The sequence below is a fragment of the Tigriopus californicus genome, chromosome 7 (assembly GCF_007210705.1).
Source record: "Tigriopus californicus strain San Diego chromosome 7, Tcal_SD_v2.1, whole genome shotgun sequence".
NCBI classification, from domain to species: domain Eukaryota; kingdom Metazoa; phylum Arthropoda; class Copepoda; order Harpacticoida; family Harpacticidae; genus Tigriopus; species Tigriopus californicus.
The window spans coordinates 15,677,609-15,696,039 of record NC_081446.1 but is presented as its reverse complement, the minus strand read 5'-3'; the positions used below and the strand labels follow the sequence as shown (position 1 = coordinate 15,696,039).

The window sequence follows — 18,431 nt, the reverse complement described above, 5'->3', positions numbered from 1 at the left end:
AAAATTCGACGTTTTGTTAGTGGTGAGCAAAGGTTAAAATAAAGCTAATATCGTTGAATCAAACAAAATCAAAAATTATGATCTCAATAATCCGTTACTCTTGATCAAAAGGGCCACAATTAATCTTTAACGGCTTGTCATTAGTGTCAGCAACCTAACCTTTTTTGCTGGAGTTAAAGTCAATATTGAACGGTAAAATTAAGGAAGTAAGGCAAATTGAATGCGGTTCAAATAAAATGGGCCATCATTAGGTAGAATTTTGATTTAGAAAGATCTAATTTGGGAATGATTTGTTCAACAGCCAACATTAATATTTGAACGTTCATTCCTGATACATTTTGCTAGCATTTTCTTGAGCAAACGTTCCACAGATTTTGGACACGCAATCGCATATTTTAACCAGAATCCAAATTGGAACGTAGAGAGCACATTTTTGGGATTCTGAGTTGAAAAAGTTCATAGTAGAAAGGCCAATTAGAGGAAGAAACGTAAATGGAAGGAAAATCAAGATGCCATTGAAAATATTCGTTCAGATTAAAAAAGAAACGTTTCATTTTTCTTCCGGGAGGCTGTTTGCCTCAGAATTGTCGATAGACAGCAGAAGTGAAGGGGATGGTCGAGGTTGCTAACCAGGCAACCAACGAAGAAGCTCGATATGTCCGACTTGGCTTGATCTAAGGAGTAACAAAGGTAACAAAACCCAAATGTTCGGAGTCATGGCAACCAATATCTAACATCACGCCGGAGAAGGAAAAACAGCTGATGAGTTTTAGCGATATGCCGAGTGGATTTTTTTGAAGTGGAGTAAACTTCATATTTCTTGAAAAGAGCTGGACAAAGATTAAACTCATGAAAAGTGAGTAGTTGTATCAATGTATAGTGACTTGGATTTTGAACGAGAGTTTTGTAATATTGTTTTTAAGCTTCATTGATGTTCTTAGCCTCTGCTTAAACAAAGATAGCAAATTGAAACATGTTTTTGGTTCAGATTTGAGATGAACCAAAACTCATTCGATTGCTCGTTTTTTTTTCATTCAAGGACTCAAATACAAGTGTTGAAAAAAGGCTAGATAACAAAAGAAATGAAATTCAAAAAGGTTTCCCCGAAGCTGAAACATATGTGTGGTTTAAATTTGAGAAGAACAAACCCTATTTCACTATTCACTGGACAGGAGGTTGCCCTTGGTTTTTGTTATGGAGTGGGATATTCCCATGTATTTCCTTATCATTTATCATAGACCATAGTTGATTCTTACCTCAACCTCGGTTTTGACAACCAGAACAACGTCAGTGGAAATCACGATGAGCTGACAAACGATCTTAAAATCTAAGTTAGAGAAAGTTATAACCATTGTAAACAAACCATCAAATTTAAAAAAAAAAACAGCAAACGTTGTTAACCATCAATTATTTGTAACAATTTGACTGCCTTCTTTGCACACCCGCCACACTCGATGCTACCGCAAATCTAGTAGAATCGATGGATCAAAAACCCCTTGAAAACGAGCCATCGGCTTAAGGGGTTGCTGGGCGTTGTGATTTCAACACCTAAGTTTAGTTTATTCCTATCACAACAGCCCGAAATACATACATACACACATCGATATTGTCTGAGCCTATTTCTTCTATCGATTGCCATGGATATTTTGGAGGACTTCGATTGAATGCTGATGGCCAGCAACTTACTTTGGGCATGATGGCTGAGGTCTTCCCATTGTTCAGGAGGAGTGGGAGGAGCACCAAAGAATGCATCTGATGGATCATATCCTGTTGGATAATTCCTATCAAGGCCGAATCCCGGCGAAACACCTGCGGATTCACCTTACTCAATTTCAGGCACCGCAAAAACGTTTTCTTGGACGAGACCACAAGAAGAACCAGTAAAATCAGGGTGGACAGACCAACGAGAATTAGCCTGTGAAAGTACGTAGCTGGTTTGTGCAAAACTTGTACATATGAATGTGTGGAAAAAGAATCTTACGGATGAGCGAAGGAAACTACAGTTTCCTCTGGAGCCTCAAAGGTACACACACAATTGCTCTGATTCATTACGAATCCCAAACTTGACTGAGTCGATTTGATCCCTAGAGGCCAATCTTGAAGGTAATGATATTCTCAAGGCCAATCATGGGAGCATTTTGAGATCTCAAGTTGAAGATTTTTTTTTCGTTACTGAGGAAGAAAATGAGGAAAGGGCTCAGATTTTTCTTCGTTCGAAAAGACGGAAAAGAAACCTTGAAATGGGGATTGTTTGGGTCAAATGGTATATTTTTGTAGCCTTTTTTGGTTTCAATAAACATCGCCATCAACAAATGTATTTGGATGCGAATGACAAGTTTCAAATAGATGTACCAAAGAACGGCCCCACCAACAAGTGACCTTGTTTCTAATTAGCTTTGATTTGTTATCGCTGGATACCTGAATGAAGCAAAGAGCAAAAGCCTGCCAAGTATCAAATTACACTCGAATCTACCCTCTGATAATTGAATGATCCTGGACTGGAAAACATCATAAAATTTTCATTCAAGTGGCACGGGGAAATCTAGATTTTTCGTTTATTTGACATCTCAATTGGAAAGAAACAAGTCGTGTGCTTTTTTTGGCTAAGTTGAATCCCGTTGTCGTATTTGGTCTAAGAGAAACTGTGGCGTACAAAACCCCCATAAAGCCAATTCTTTATGACACCAATAATAGGCCTGATCTCGTTTCGAACACTCGTCTAAGCAGTTCACCCCGAATTGAGTGACATTAGCTCGATTGGTACAATAATTACGGTCAAACCAAGTACCAGTGTCACTGCCTTCAATCTTATGACACCACGTGTATGAGGTATTCTCGTAATTGGAACATGGGTCCAAACAAGGTTCACCAAACACGGTGAAGGCCAAGGCTTCGGGTTTCAGTTCATTGGGGCTCCCAGCAATTTCATTTTCGTATTCATAATCCACATCATTTTTTCCGATTCCTGGCGTAGTTGAGGAAGTTGACGTAGTCGATGTGATAGCAAAACGACCTGATTTCTGGATCAATATCTTGGGAGTACAATAGCCATAACCATTGTCGGTGTGGCACCAGAAGTAGGCGGAACCCCGCCGTAAACAATCGTCATTGCACTTGATTCCTTCATGAGTGACTTCCGTGGCTGAAAAAAAGTAAAAATAAGTCGAGCACATCTCATATGAGAAACGTTGCTTTAGATTTTACGTACTTGAGTTATTGGTGCAATAATCCTTAAGGTGCCAGGTTCCTAGATCCCTGGGATTGGCTTTCGCGCAGTATGTAAAATCCTCTTCTCGGGCTTGGCATTGATCCTGGCAGAGTTTGCCGTAAATCGTGTACGATGGAGCGGGTTGCGTATCCATGAACTCTCTCGCATACAAGGGTTGCTCACCGAAGAGTGTCTTCCAAGTATTTGCCATTTGCAAGAGATGATCGGGTACGCAATATCCCCACAAAGTGCTCTTATGGCACCAATAGTAGTCATAGCTCCGTTTCTCACAACCATCAATACAAGACTCTCCATAGGGTGTGATCCCTAGGTGATTGGAACAATAATCAGAATCGCGCCAGGTCCCAATGTTGCTAGGCTGCAGCTTGTAGCACCAGGTATAAGAATAGCCACGGTCTTCACACGTGCCATTGCATTTCTCACCAAAGACCGTGTAAGCCGGTGCCAAAACCGGAGTATCTTCAGGTACTAGGGGGGAAAGAGGGCTGATGTCGCTACTGATTTGATTGGAAATGACATCGCCCACGTCGAAAAGAAGGGAGTTCAAAAGGTCGTCTGGATCAAGTCGAGGTTGGGCAGTGGAGTTGATTACAGGTTCCGACGTGGCAAACGATACTGTTGTGCTCGAAAGTTTGGTTGTTTCAGCGTTTTCTTCAACGGGGTTGAACGGTTCAAGAGTGCTAGCAGTATTTTCAATGGTTTCGAACGCGGCGATTGTGGAAGTGTTGTCTTCGCTGGTTTCCAACGGTGTAGGAACGGAAGTGCTGTCTTCAATTGACATGGCAGTGGTGGTGATTTCTTCAATGAAAATCGAAGCGTTGACGTTGATAGATGATCCTGTGCTAGTGTTTGTGACATCTGAGGCATGAGTTGTCGTTTTGTCGAGCATCTCGTCAACGAAATCAATCTCACTCGAGGTTGTGGTAGTGCTAAAATCAATGGTTTCTTGTGTCGTCTCCAGCGTATCAATTTGTTCGTCCGTGACATTCGATTCAATGTCTTCGTCTTGTGGAGTTGTTTCATCAAGGGAAGGACCAGTTCCAATCTCAATTGAGGACGAAAATACATCAGGCAACGTGATAAACGATGAGGACGTGGTTGTATTGAAAACATCCACCGGCTCATCGACGATAGTTAATGTTCCCTCATTTTGGTTCGACAGAGGCATCATGGGTTTTGTCGTGGTCGTTGAATCAATGCCGTTGTCAGGTCCGCCGAATATTCTTATATCAAATGAAGCGGTTGTAGCCTGGATGAGTTCGTCATCGACCTCATATTTCCAGTGGTATCCCTGATCCCCTGGTAGAATCACAATGTCTTGGTTGATTTCATTTTTTTCCACGTTCTCAGGACGGGAAAACTGAATGGCAATGTTGCAGCTTTTACAATTCGGACCAGACTGCTTTGGATTTCGATTCCTTTGCATGAGGGATTCCTCATCTAAAATGGACGGGTCTGTGGTAGTTTCCATATTTTCGTTTATCTGAGGAATGGTGACATTGGTTTGAGTTTGATTTTGACTTAAGATATTCAATACTCGATTCAAAAGCTCATCTGTACTGTTTCCCAGTACATCGAAGGATGGCTCTGTTTTCTCTTGTGGTGACGTAAGAGGATCCGTAGTATTGGTTGCAGATTCTATTGTAGTCGCTCTTTCAAAGGGCGATGATTCACTACTTGTAGGTATATTGTATAACTTGGTTGTTTCAAGTGAAGATGATTCTTCATTGGCGTTGGCAGACTGTATAGTGGTTTCTTCATTAGCTTGTTCTAGGCCCAAAACCTGCGTACTAATTGTGGGCCTTGGCGTACCAGAATCGAAAGAAGACGATATTTGACTTCTTGGTGTAGTCTGTAAAGATGATGCCAACGTTATATCTTGGCCGATTTGGTCTGTGGTGTGGGAGTCAACCCGAGCTTCTGAGATATCAGTTGAGACTTCGCTTGGCAAATCTGTGGCTACATTTAGATTTTCATCCAAACTGTCGAATTTGGTTTCTTCAGTTCTCTCATACTCAAAGACAAGGCTGTTTTCCTCTGTTCTCGGCTTAAGAGTGTTATCCAAAGAGGCTTGAGTAATTTCAATTTCGGGAATTGTTTTAGGGCCACTCTTGATACCATGTTTCTGTTCATCTAAATCTTGCCCAGGCACTTCATTCGTATCATTTTGACTATTGTCTTCACGTGGTGATGTGTTATTAACGTGGTCTTCGAAATTGTAATTTGGAAGATTTGTACTTGGCTCCTCAATATCTGCTATGAAGCTAATAGTAAAACCCTGATTTTCGGAGCCTTCTGATTCCAAAACCCCTTCTGGAGCCGATCCGGTAGTACTCGTACTCAGTATTTCGGTATCTAGTGCAACAGTTGTTTGATCAGGGACGATATTTCCAGGCGCCTTCGGCCTTTCGTTTTTTATGGTCGATGTTGCCTTTGAATCGTCGTCAATGCGGATGCCATCGGCAATTACACTCTCTTGAGACTGGTTAATAGTATTCGGAGCGGCATGAATAAGAAATCCGTCAATCATTCTTGGTTGTTTCCCACTCTTGTTTTTATTTTCACTTTGGTCGGAAGCTGGCCGTACCTTTTCCACGGGAAAGAAAACCCCACTGGGCTCCACAGCTGATGCGTTCGATGAATCCTGGTTTGTCAAAGTGTTCTTGGTAATGCTTTGTAAGTTCTGATTTATCAAAGGACCCTCTTTGATGCTCCTTGACCTACTTTGTTCTCCTAAGATGTTAACATTGCCCGTGTCATCCGGAAACTGGAGACTGTTACTCGCAGTCCCAAATATGATGGCTCCGAGATCTTTTATCGTTGTGGTTTCTGCTTCCAAATCGGCGTCATCCTCCTCTTTATTGGCCTTTACTTGAAGCACAGTTGTTCCATTCGCATCAACGATTTTATACGTGGCTTGCGGAACTGAGTTTATACCACCAAAGTCCAATCCTGATAAATCGTCGACTGTGTTGTAGTCTAGAGGGAATTGAATTTGATCATCTGGATCTTCAGGAGCATTGAGCGAAACCTCTGCAATATTGGGAGGGGTTGTTCCCTGCTCCGTAACCTTATCCAAATCGTTGTATATGCCAATTGGTTCCGTTGAGCTTTCATCCTCCGAAAGTTTGGAGTTATTGGGTGGATCCCGGTTAATGTCAGATGTTGAGTCATTTCCCTCTACGTTCTCTGAGATTTCAATTGGATGCTCTGAAGTGACACTTTGTTCAGTAACACCATCACGATAATTCAGCGTTGTGCCATATAGACGGTCCTCCAATGAAATGCTAGTGCTTTCAGTAGAGCTCTGGATCTCGTCTGGTTTGGTGTGAGGTATCAAGTCTTGACTTGGCTCGGAAACTGCACCATTGGAAAGAGGGTCAGTTATTTGCAATTGCATCTCACTGGACTCTTCTGATCGATGCTTTGGATTCAAAGCGTTTTCATCCTGCAAGGAAAATTGAAAAAATAGGAAAACTCAAATTCGTTACATCGATTCGATTAGTCATGAAAAAAACTTCTTCAAGCGTAGGAAATCTCGACTTATGAATCTTGATTGAAAAAAAAATCATGGGGAAGTCATGTTACACAAACCAAATAAGGCTGAGTAAAAAGTGCAGGACACAAAGAAATTTAGTACAAAAAGAAAATCCAAGGTTTGAAAGTGTCATTTTACTCGATAGGTAAAATTTGATTGGGAGGATATAAATGTCATTCTTTTTTAAGAATTTGTTTTTTTCTGTAATTATTCCAGTTATATTTGATCGAGTAATTAACATCTTTGGAAGTTTTTCTACCTTCTATTTACCAAATTGTCATGCTCGCTATGGAAGATCGAAGAAAAACCTCGAGTTGACAGAAACAAGCCTTACCATAACTCATACTTGTTCATAGTCCCTAAAGTATTCAATATTTTTTAAGACAACTCTCTGATTTCAAAAGCTAATCAACCATGAGTCAACAGGGCAGAGCTCAAGGCTTCGTTTTTTCCGCGGTAAAAAATGGATCCTTTTCCCACTAAGCTCCAAATCGTCTTATCCGTTGTGCAGGTTTTAGCCCAGACATGCACCTCAAAACCATTACGTGGTTTGAATGCACTTTTGTTTAATGCCACACGTAGATTTGGTTTTGTTGAGAGTTTGATGATCATCAGGGCTTGCAAAAAAACATGTTTTTTGGGCCAAATAATCACCGAAAAATTCACATTTTAAAGGAAGTTTAAGGCTAAAATATTTTTTCCTTGTTAGTTTAAATAGTACGTCTACTAAAGATGTTTGTTTCGTTGTTTCTTGCGAAGTCAGATGGCAGCTCTCTCGCTCCTTCGCTCGGCCTGCCATCTGATAACGGGTGTCCGTCTTAACTCAGGGAAATTCCCGCATCGTTGTCACAACCAACATTGATTATTACCTCACACTCGGGAATGACCGCAGGTTCGCCCCTTTAAACGCTTAAAGCACCAACTTGTGCTGTAATTAATTACTGCGACGAAGCTTGAACTTGGCTACCCGGGGATAGAACCAGGATTTGCAGGTTGGAAAGCGGATGCTCTACCAATACGATACCGCAGGTGAAAGATAAAATCGGCCTCCTGTTGCTGTATAAAAAGAAATTCCGTCTCTATTTATTCCTTTGCCATGAAGGTAGAAAACATAACATCATTTACAAGCAATTTGACAAGTAGATTGTCTCAGATTCTTCTTACTTCTGGATTTTCCATAGCACTCGAGCTCTTTCCATGGCCTAAAGGGATCTCATTCTATGGTTTTCTTGTGTAAGTCATTTGATCTCTATGCCTTTCTTCTTGAAATGAGCTATTTGTCAGCTATGAATATAAAGAACGCGGCAGAGAGACCTCGTGCTTGCTTAGTATTGCTAATTTTAGAGGGGTCTGGATGCCAAATTACAAATATCCTTCGAGAGGTTTCGGGATGTCATGTTTTGTTATCATGAATGTTTCCAGAGAAAGGTTAAGATTACTTTAAAATAAGAACAAATCAAGGCCTAATGAGTGTGTTTATCAATATTTTGAATATCAAGCCAAGTTTCAAGTTGCGGAGGATTTGCTTCCACAAAATAAAACTCCTCGTCAAATACTTCATTGCAAAGGGCAGATTTTTGAGAGTTTCCAAACGTTATACGGTGTATACATTACTCATGATTCCTACGCACGTGGTGCGAAACAGGTTTTTTTCTTGAGGTCTGTTGTTTTATACTTGTGTTTGTCGAAAATAGTCAAACCAATCCATTATAGCGAAAACCTTGGAGATTGAAACGTGCTCTTAATTGTACAGTGAGTAAGTAGACGGTCATTTTTTTCCTCATTTTCTTGAAACTGCTCCAATATAGAGGGCAATTCACAGTTCATAATTAATGCAAAACCACTCAAATGCAAACATCTACATACATCGCTCGTTGACTACATCAATTAGAACAATAAGGCTAAACTCGTGCATACATGCATCATTCATGAATATGATGAGCATCAAATGTCGTCAATTTCTGAAGAGCAGTTTTGAAAAAGAAAATAAAAACTGAACGCCAGGCATTTAAAACCTGGCCCTTGAATGCCTCCGAGTATTCTGGCATGTGCTCTTGATAGCCATAAGTCCCTTCCCAACTCCCCGAATTGAATACCTCTCTCTCGATTTCTGGTCCTAGCCACCCTTGTAAAAGGCGATCCATGTTAGAGGTCAGAACTTCTTGGAGGCCCTCTACAACGAGCAAGATCATAAATACCTGACGCAATGTTTTGAATGAAGGTTGAGAAGATTGAGCAAGTTTACTTTATTCTACTTATTATTATTATTACAGGCCAAAAAATGGCAGATGCCTTGATAAGATGCCAATGCTTGAATGATATTTTCAAGACTGTCTCCACAATAGACTAAACTTGATTCCCTTATCCAACAATGATGAATAACCGCACTTTATTGTTTTAGATACTGTCGTTATTTCCAAGATGTGTAAGTTCGAGTAACCGCAATCATGAAATGCCCTACAGATGACCCTCGCTTAACAAATATCGATCATTGAACAAGTTTGATCATCAAGTAGTCATCACTCATTGTTAGAACTGGATCAGACTTGCCCCGATCCCCATCCAGTTTCCTTGTGCGTACTCTTGAAATCCTGATTCATGTTTTTTTCATATTGAAGCATCTCTCATTCATCCTTTACCACGTTTTACTCCATCCGACCTACCTACCTGCTCAGGTTGAATATCACTAGGCTGTAGGATGCCCTCTTGATTGATGGCCAAACCATAAGGCCGTCGGGTGGTCTGGAAATTGGGTGGCTTTTGGAAGAGGGGCATACAATGGGTCTGACGATGGGTATAGCAATACCAAGGCAACCCCAGGTTGTCGATGACGGTGGTGTTGATCTTGCCATAGGCCCAATATTTGATATCCGGAGGTACAAACACGTTCTGACCCGGGGGCGGCTGTGGGATTTGTACAATGGTGGGAGCTGGTTGCACTAATGAGATTGTGGATATTACGCCCAAGATCAACATTGGAGCTCGAATGATTGCACTCATTATGACTTGGAGGGGCAAATGATGAGTGTTGATGAGCTCAGGTGGGAAACATAAATAAATTGCGACTCAATTTCAAGGAAGAGCCAGTTGACAGGGAGCTTTGTGTGCTCAGTAAAAATTTGATGTGTTTCTTTTTTCCAGAGTTTGGTTTGGTCGGACTCTCATGCATTGATCAAGGGCTTCTTCCCATAAAAGAGTCGTTTTGTTTTTTTAGTGGCCTTGACGAGGTTGACAAATATCAAATATTTGTCCTCGACATCATGATTTAACTTGAAAAAGAGATCCGAGGTGGGTGGATAATTTCAACTAATTGTGTTTCATTGGATTCTCTGAACTTAATATTGAATGTTGAACATGTGGGGAAAAACTCAACTGAAGTTCGCAGTAAAGATGGGCTTTGACTGACGGACGAATCGTTTTTTTCGTCTCCTTTGAACTCTTCTTCCTTTGGATGCGAATTTGCGACTGAAAACAAAACTTTTGCCACTGTTCAAAAATGCTCCCATAACAAAATGAAACGATGTAATGAAACTCCATTTTAATGTCTCAATGAGAGATATTGAAAATGTCTTTGTTTTGAAGACTGTACATTCCAAGCATACACGAACTTTGAAGAGCGTCATTTGACGTACATTTCCTGGGGAAAACTTACTATATGTAAGTTTTCAACCCATCTTTTGTTTTTCTTTGCCAAACATATCACGATACAAAATATTTCCTTAAGGCTGGTCTCGTAGCTACAAAGTTTACGAATGATCAAAAGGGTGCTTTTGGTAGATCCAACACATCAAATTTGGGATTAGCCAACGTTTCCTTCTTGCGTATGGGGAACTTCCTTCGAGATTGTTACTTCCCCTATAAACAGGAACAATTGGCCTAGTTACTGCAGAAACCACCGCAAAGATTTGCCTAAACCAGTTTGCTTCTCTGATGTTATTCATTCGGGTTTGGAAGAATGAGTAATACCAATTCTAAAAATTCAGAGTCCACAATGTTTGCACAGAACCTAATGTAGTAGAGCGGTATATAAGGCAAGAATCTGCTAGCAGGATGTCCTGCATTGAAAATCGAAGGTTAAGATTTTGGGGAGGAGATATGCTTGTAATGGTTGGTGCAGTTTCCTGGTATAAGAAATATTCCCGGTTCGGTTCTCATTCCCAATTTTTTTCCAAAGGATTCTTTAGACACTAGCCACACCTAAAGACCAATCTGATCCGGACACTGCCCATTGGAAACACTCAAACTTTTAACCCTAGCACCCATCAATTAAAAAAAATCTAATAATCAATAAGTGGGCCATCTTTGATCTAACAATTCATCAACACTCACGAAATGTATGTTATTTTTGTCGACGATATATAATTTCTTATGAGATATGATCTATCTCACTTTTGCAGAAATATCAGTTACACTTTTCAGGCACTGTTTTCTTGGGTCACTTTGAAAGTCGTTGTTGGAATCAGGTTTGAAAAGCCTCACTTTTACGAGATGATTTGGTCACCCCTTTTCGTTTGAAGGACAAACCAAGTTTGACAAGAAGATGAGTAAAGTCATTTCACGGCTCTCAAAAACAAGCATTGTGAGCATTTTACCACTCGGCCAACCAACCAACCAACCGATCAACCAGCCATTTATGTACGTAAGCGCGGAGAGCTCCCAAGAAATTGAAGGTAAAAAGGCTCTCTTTAGTATTGCACAATTCAGGCAAAAAGGCGAATTTGCATTTTGTGTCATTTTTTTTCATTACCATTCAGCAACATCGGTAATATTCGTAGGGAATACGTAGGCGTTGTTAATCCAGTAGCATCTTTCAAGTTAGGACTTGGACAAATTTCTAAATAGCATTCCAGATCAACCCTTTGCAAGGACCAGCAAATAACATGCAAAGACTAAAACGTAGATGTTTCATTTCGATACTACTGGGGATCATACTCCCTGTAGCGGTAAGAAGAGCCCGCGAAAAAACAACCCCCTCCAAAAACAAAACACCTTGAAATTGAAACTGCAGTCGGGATTAAGCAGCATTAAGATGAGAAACACTGGTATTTGACCCATTTTTAAGATAGTGACATCTCATAAAATTGTCCAATGAGAGCAGCAAACTAAAGAATAAACCAACACTGAGGCATTCTTTTATTGAACTTCCGAGCTTCAATGTTAATTTCAAAGTGTCAGTTACTAGTTTGAAAGACTCTGTAATGAATGCAATGTTTTCATCATCATTTTTCTCAAGGTTCTAAAATGAAGTAAAACTTGCGGAGCACAAAATGAAATCAGAAAGACAAGAAATGCATGAACTCCCCATTATTTTCCTTTGCAACAAGAGAGGCAAATTTGAACACATTAGATGGCCAATTTTTTAAAATCAATTATGTCTTGCAAGGAATTCATTCCCCTTTATTGTTATAAAATTCCGAGAAAATATCATCACGAACTTCCGTGCACTCTTCACCTATTCCTTATCAAAATGCAAATTTTGCTAATCTCTAGTGTTCCTTGTCCAGGGTATAAAGCCAAATGTTAAATAATCAAGCTCGCACCGAGAGGCTTCAATCCTTTTCTTGTTATCATTGGGCCTGCTGCATTGTTGCCTCACTCAACAGGTGTGAACAGGTTGACTCAAAAGGCAAAGCTATTCCATGCCAGTCTCAGTGAATTCAGTAAATGCTCGTCATTACTCCCAACCTCCAGTCATCACCGCCCACTCCATCCTCTCCTCATTACTATTTGCTTCCCCATCTGATCACCCTGTCCTATGTTCTTTGAAGATGTCGAGGATTGGCTCTTATTGGGTGATTCTTGCTTGGAATTATGAATTCATCGGACCTCTTCGGTGCATTTGCCCGATATCATCATCAACCTAGCAACTCGAATTGCTCTTTTGAGTGTCTGCAATGCCAACGAAATCGCGCTCTATCTATGTCTCTCACTCTCTCGCCCTCTAGCATGTATATAGGTATGTATCTCCCGAGCGTAACTTTGAGCATCTTGCACAACGTCGTAGAAGAAAATTTATCACCTTAAGGCACGTTACCGTCCCTCAGAAATGTCCCGAGATTGGGCTCGAATATTTTCGGCATTTTGTGAGCAACACCACCATCACCAACCCTTTATTGATCGATTGATTCTCTGAAAATGTGGGCAGCTGGATTGTCCTTTAGAATGCTTTATTAACAGGGTCCACTACATCGGCCCAAGTCTCAGTCAGAGTAAAATATGTTAAAATATGTGATGATTACACAACCATTCATGCACAAAACATGCCTTTTCACAGCAACAGTCTGAAACCCAACCACCAGCCAGTCAACCAACCAACCAACCAACCAACCCATAAAGTATGCGAGTTGATTCAGTCAAACAAGATTTTCGACGAGCCCTTACTTAAATGACCAAATTGGTCATTGGGTGCGGGGAATGCAATTCAGGATCGTGAGGGGAATTCATTGAAGTCCAAGTGGTTAAGTCGTTTTATGGACGAAGAAAACTCGGCACAGATGCGAAAAAAGGCCCCCACCACCAGAATTACGGTTGGCTAGTTGCTGGGTTGGTTGATTGGGTGGGTGAATGAATGAATGAGTAATCGTACATAAATCAACGTGCTTTTGTCTCGCAAAGAAGTCCCGAGAAAGAATACAAGCATGTAAGTGACCCCTGATTTGAACTGTAGATCAACAAGAAGAATCATGCTGGAACGTTTGAGGGACACGTGCTCCAGCCAGGTTATTCATGCGGAATTCAGACACGGGACCCATATCGAGCCATTGATTTGTGGAATGATCCAGTCTATAAATCGATCTCATGTCACCGCAACCACCAATTAGGTGAACATCCTTTTGATACCGAACCATAAGAGGGGCATCACATTCCACAGGAACCGGTTGCATTTGGAACCATTGCTCAGTGTGCGGTTCGAACATCAAGGCTGTCGTGGTTCCACCACCCAAAAGCAGAATCTGTGTTTAAAACCCCTCTTTGAAGTTCAAAGCGAGAGGAAATGAGGTTGAGTAGCTAAAAGAACCTGCAATTCTCACCTTGCCGTCGAGCATTTTGATACATTTTGATGCAGTTCCCACACGGTTCAAAACAATGGGCCAGGGTTCCAATGATTTCCATATCTTTCCCACTCTATCATAAATCCAAGACTGTTGTGAAGGTTTCGAATCAATAGTGAACCCTCCGGATAATAGCAGTCTGAATGGATCCAGTTCCACCAAACAATGGCCATATAGGGGAATAGGTAAAGCCAGTTCTCCCCAATTCCAAGAAGTTCCATCCCAAACTTCAGAGGATCTGGTAAATCCTTGGGGCGTGTAACCACCCGAAATTAAAGTGTTAGTCCCGTTGTTCAAAGAAGTGGACTCGGATAAGAATCTAGGTAGCAAGAGACTAGCTCGAGAGATCCACTTTGCGGAGGATTCCGCAAAATGGAAGCATTGGCCAATTATGTTCCACATCAAGTCCAATCGGCCACCGCAAACGAAGACCTGACTTGCCCATGAGAAACTAGCGGCTCCAAATACCTTCATGGGGTATGGAGTCATCTCCTTGAAACACGTTGTACCCAAATGGATCAATAAGCTATGGTCGTCATAAAACCAATCCCCATGTCCCGTGGTGGTCAACACTGGAACAAGGTATAACATAGTAAACTGTGTGTGCTCTAATCAACCCTTTGGGAGTTATTTAACTTTTTTCATTTGGCTCATCTCTTCCTTCATCATACAACCCAGCTAACCCCTAGTTCTGAGCTATTGGACGTGATTTTTGAGTTTACGACGGAAAGAGCTTATTTCTGTCCGTGAGGATATACGTAGCTCGACATAAAACAAAACTCACCAAATGGGGATTGAGTTTCCTCACGCGAACATTTGTAGAGCTCAGATTTCCAGGGAACAATCTGGCAATCGTCCGGAGGATCCTTTGGGATGATCTCAGTCCAACAATGGCTTCCATTACGTTGAAACTCATACGAATAAGAGCATGGACCCAGATCTATAATTGAGGAGGAAAAAGCAAGTACAGATACATACGGTGCATGGATTGAGCCTTCAAAGCTTCATGTACGGACGTAGAGTACGAGAAGTTGGGAAGTCAATCGACTCTGTTTGCTTGTTCTTGTTGCCATCTTTGAAGTTCAGATGACAAGAAAAGGGCAAAAGAAGATGGTCAGTGAAGGCGGCAGGATGACGACTCATTATTATGCGCGAGATTCCTTTTAACTCGGAGCCAATTCTAATGGATCTATTGTCACTTTTGAGACGATGATGTTTGACCGTTTCGTCTCATTGCTGAAGGAAGTTTAGCTTCATTAGGCAAGTTGATTAAAAGACGCTCACAATGGAGTACCTGCATGAATAGCCGAAGACATCTCAGACCTCTAACAACACGTCTGGATTCCCCATCATGTTTACCTTCAGAATAAATTAGATTAGCTCCCACACTCAAGAGTTGATAAAGTAGACCGAGTACGCCTCGTTGGAACATGTTGACGTCGCGGAGTTCGGACCACAATTGAATCCTAATGACGGGCCTGGGGTTCCATTTTCCAACCACAAATGTGGACTCGAAATTCTACGTCCTGATGATCATCGGATATCCATTTGGGAGACTCCTCCAGCCAACGCTGAAGGCGCTGGCTGGCCTAATGAGAATTGTTTCAATGCAGACGACTTAACATTTCTTGGCCAGGGACCAACAATTTTCGAGCACTTGGGGAGTGAAAAAGTTCGTTGACCGTTCGCGCCCAAAAGTAAAGTAATAAAAGTTTCCTGGGGGAAACTTTCTTCTGCTTCGTACCCTACAGTACTGCAGATAGACGTACAGTAGTAGGGACGGATGGACGGATGGACGGATGGACAAACAGACGAGAAAGTTGAGTGCATTCAGCATGAAGAAAGAAAGAAGAACATGAAAGCCCGTTAACAATGTTTCGAATTAGACGTGATGCTTTATTTCTAATGATGTTCCATTATGTCGTACATAGATTTATTCTAGCCTTAATCGATTGACACTCTAATTCGAGACGACCCCCAAATAGTCTCTTTCTTTGGATGTTGATGGTGTAGATAGGAGTGGTAGGTGTTGTTGTTGCTGTGGATGGTCGTGGTCGCCGCCGCCGTTGTTCCTAATAATAATGCGGAGTGGATCCCACAGACTGGAGGGTTGGTGGGTGGTTCAATTTGGAGAAGAGTTGTCGTTCAGGAGAGATGACAAGGAATGATGATGTTCTTGCGTGTGGCTGTTGGTAGTGTAGCAATAGTTTATCTTTGTTGTTATTTTCCAGTTTTACACGTGTTGCTGCTATTGGTTGATTTCACACTTATTCACGACCTCTTTACATGCCGTGCTTCTTCTGGAGCTCCACATCCTCCTTGTAAAGAGTGTTCACACCATCAATCATGGTCTGGACCAACTCAACCTCGGAGTAGCCCAGACGATGCTTGTTGGAGATGTCGTAGGTGTGGCCTGAAATGAAAAAATCAAAGAGGGAGTCAATAGTCTTCACAGTACCAAAAGGCCAAAAGGCCAAAAGGCCATAAGGCCCAGGGCTCTTACCAGTTTGACCGCCAGACTCTCCGCGAGTTCCTCGGGGTTGAACCTTGAGCTCCTCGCATCGCTTCTTCAATAGGTCGACACCTTCCTTGGTCCATCCGGGGAGGTCCACATGGACAGAGGCGCGCATGCCGGTGCCCAAGTTGGTGGGACAGGAGTGGACGTAGCCGAACTTCTCGGACAGGATGAAGTCCTTGCCAGACTCGGCCTTGACAGACTCACCCACGGCTTGGATGCCACGGGCCAGACGCTCGAACACGCCCTTGACGTCACCGCCCTTTTGCATGGAGATGATGCGGAGTTGATCCTCCTCATTGACCCAGACCAAGAAGGTCTTGGCCTCGTTGTGGAAGATGCCGCGGCCTTCGGGCCAGTCACGCTCCATGCCGGCCACCTTCAAGTTGGGGTCGCCAGACATGAAGAGGAAGTGGTCATCAACCAATTGTTGGCGGACCTTCTCGTCCATGCCGGTGAGGGCAAAGTATTGGCCAGACAAATCGCCTAGAGAAATGGTTTGAAATCAGACTTTGCCAGGCCTGGCTATTGATTCGCGATCCCTGCCACGGGTCCTTACCGGAGAACTTCTTGCAAGCGTTCTTGAAGAGCTCTTCAACGCCCACACGTTGCTCCTTGGTGATTCCGGGGGAAAGACCGTAGCCTTGGATGGAGCGACCCACACGGATGCTGAAATTGGTGAAGACAAAATATATTATGGGCTTTGTTACTAGTTTATTCTATATCCAAGAATAGCATCGTTTGTTTTTCATACCGCACGGAGTGCACGGGCACTTCGGGGTTGACATTGCCCTGGAGCTTGGAGGAGTCCATGTCAGACACATGCTTGAAGTCGGGCTTGAGACCATGGTACTCGCAGATCAGGGGATCGAACACATCGGCAAAGTCGATGTAGGAGTCCTCATCTCCGGCGTAGATACCGCAGTGCTGGTTGTCGAACTCAACGGCGCAAGCAATGGCCTTGGCCAAGGTGAAGCCGGAGGTCTTGGTGACAATGTCGCTCAACTTGTCCCATTTCTCCTTGGTCACGTGCTTGGCCACCAAGCTGTGGGAGGACTTGATTTCAGGGAATGGCTGAGGCATTTTGAATCTGAAAGGATGGCAAGCAAAACACCCAAAATCAAGATGGTTCTCGTGTTCCAGCTGACTCAATGGTCTGAAGTTAACGGAAAAGAGAGGGGGGGAACGAGACCAGGGGAGGAGGGCGTCGTCGCTTGGAACATGGGAAGCAAAACAAAATGGAGGATTCTCTCCTAGCTTCCCTTCTCTCCGATGGGATTGAGCACTGCGCAACCAATTCGAGCACTCTCATCGCTTATTATGGAACTGCGTAGGTCTCTGTCTGGTTTGCACTGTTTTTGCTGTTGCTGCCGCTACTACTATACATAATGGAATGGTATAGCGGCAACCTTAAGCCCCAATGCCTCTCGCCGCTGGGATTTAGCCCTAGACCAAAAGGCTCAATTGCAAGAGTGAAGGTCTGACGGGTTCCTTGGTTGAGCCCATGCCATTATTTGCTCACGATAGCTCAAGGTTCTTTTCCAACATGCCAACACATTTCAACACGAACGAACTCAATCGGGGGATTTGGATTGATTTGCCGTCGATAAGTAAGTGTAAGCGACTTACGATTCAAGTGAAGTCACGCAAGAAGGAGTCTGGAAACGTCTTGACCACCCGAACTCGAGAGGTGCAGTGAAGCTCGAGAAGATGGGATGCTTGTATAAAAGGAGGAGCTTTCTCGGCCGCCTCAGATACACTCGCCAACAAATTTACGCCCAACCCAGGTTACACGTGTAAAACTGAGCCCCTTCAGACGATCCAAAGCTATTCCAAGGACCTCCAAGTGAGCTTCAGTCTGATGAATGCACCCGTGATTTAGACTTTTCTTTCTGAATTTAATTTCGCCAATGTGAAAGGAAGTAACTACCGATGTAAATCCTCCGGAGCTGGATCATTGCATGTTCCTCGTGTTTGCAGGTGGGGTGAGCTTCGAGTAAGCAGAGCCAGTCAGTGATCCAGTGATCCAGTGATCCAGCGAGGCAGGGAACAAGTCTGCGAGGCAGCCAGATGGGACATGATGGGACGAACACGGAA

General features: G+C 42.6%; 4 protein-coding genes across 5 annotated transcripts in view; all 4 read right to left on the bottom strand.

Moving 5' to 3' along the window:
• Positions 1-2,389, bottom strand: part of LOC131884065 (uncharacterized) — a 2,809-nt gene extending 420 nt beyond the window's left edge. Inside the window, exons 1-2 of the mRNA XM_059231702.1 lie at positions 1,982-2,389; positions 1,687-1,915 (exon numbers count right to left, since the gene is read on the bottom strand). Coding sequence (XP_059087685.1) covers positions 1,687-1,915; positions 1,982-2,049 — 297 coding nt within the window. The 5' untranslated portion in view covers positions 2,050-2,389. The remainder of the gene's footprint in view (positions 1-1,686; positions 1,916-1,981) is intronic.
• Positions 2,390-2,541: 152 nt separating this feature from the next.
• LOC131883071 (uncharacterized) lies at positions 2,542-11,258 on the bottom strand. 2 transcript variants are annotated; one of them, XM_059230408.1, is made up of 4 exons: positions 11,097-11,258; positions 9,435-9,772; positions 3,209-6,677; positions 2,542-3,142 (listed from the first exon to the last, which is right to left on the bottom strand). In XM_059230408.1, exons 2-4 carry the CDS (start codon positions 9,765-9,767, stop codon positions 2,604-2,606), a joined length of 4,341 nt encoding a protein of 1,446 aa, XP_059086391.1. In that variant the 5' UTR covers positions 9,768-9,772; positions 11,097-11,258; the 3' UTR covers positions 2,542-2,603. The 2 variants fall into 2 exon arrangements, with proteins under 2 accessions (XP_059086391.1, XP_059086392.1); XM_059230409.1 differs by having other exon boundaries at positions 11,121-11,258.
• Positions 11,259-12,898: 1,640 nt separating this feature from the next.
• Positions 12,899-15,378, bottom strand: LOC131883084 (uncharacterized). Its single transcript, XM_059230428.1, has 4 exons — positions 15,179-15,378; positions 14,604-14,759; positions 13,799-14,391; positions 12,899-13,720 (listed from the first exon to the last, which is right to left on the bottom strand). Exons 1-4 carry the CDS (start codon positions 15,249-15,251, stop codon positions 13,436-13,438), a joined length of 1,107 nt encoding a protein of 368 aa, XP_059086411.1. The 5' UTR covers positions 15,252-15,378; the 3' UTR covers positions 12,899-13,435.
• A 307-nt stretch (positions 15,379-15,685) lies between these two features.
• On the bottom strand, positions 15,686-18,103 carry LOC131883086 (arginine kinase-like). Its single transcript, XM_059230430.1, has 5 exons — positions 17,964-18,103; positions 17,089-17,424; positions 16,894-17,003; positions 16,323-16,820; positions 15,686-16,232 (listed from the first exon to the last, which is right to left on the bottom strand). The coding sequence occupies exons 2-5, from the start codon at positions 17,415-17,417 to the stop codon at positions 16,102-16,104; spliced, it is 1,068 nt and encodes a 355-aa protein (XP_059086413.1). The 5' UTR covers positions 17,418-17,424; positions 17,964-18,103; the 3' UTR covers positions 15,686-16,101.
• Positions 18,104-18,431: the final 328 nt, after the last annotated feature.

What these genes read in the sequence shown, in the direction of transcription:
- LOC131883086 (XM_059230430.1), bottom strand. Translation starts at nt 17,417, where the DNA reads ATGCCTCAGCCATTCCCTGAAATCAAGTCCTCCCACAGCTTGGTGGCC. An exon ending in GTGCCCGTGCACTCCGTGCG is followed by an intron (nt 17,004 to 17,088) that starts GTATGAAAAACA and finishes CACCAATTTCAG; the next exon opens with CATCCGTGTGGGTCGCTCCA. An exon ending in AGAGTCTGGCGGTCAAACTG is followed by an intron (nt 16,233 to 16,322) that starts GTAAGAGCCCTG and finishes TTTTCATTTCAG; the next exon opens with GCCACACCTACGACATCTCC.
- LOC131883071 (XM_059230408.1), bottom strand. Translation starts at nt 9,767, where the DNA reads ATGAGTGCAATCATTCGAGCTCCAATGTTGATCTTGGGCGTAATATCC. An exon ending in GTGATATTCAACCTGAGCAG is followed by an intron (nt 6,678 to 9,434) that starts GTAGGTAGGTCG and finishes TTTTCCTTGCAG; the next exon opens with GATGAAAACGCTTTGAATCC. An exon ending in TTATTGCACCAATAACTCAA is followed by an intron (nt 3,143 to 3,208) that starts GTACGTAAAATC and finishes ACTTTTTTTCAG; the next exon opens with CCACGGAAGTCACTCATGAA.
- LOC131883084 (XM_059230428.1), bottom strand. Translation starts at nt 15,251, where the DNA reads ATGTTCCAACGAGGCGTACTCGGTCTACTTTATCAACTCTTGAGTGTG. An exon ending in TAATCTAATTTATTCTGAAG is followed by an intron (nt 14,760 to 15,178) that starts GTAAACATGATG and finishes CCTCAATTATAG; the next exon opens with ATCTGGGTCCATGCTCTTAT. An exon ending in GGAAACTCAATCCCCATTTG is followed by an intron (nt 14,392 to 14,603) that starts GTGAGTTTTGTT and finishes ACCTTGTTCCAG; the next exon opens with TGTTGACCACCACGGGACAT.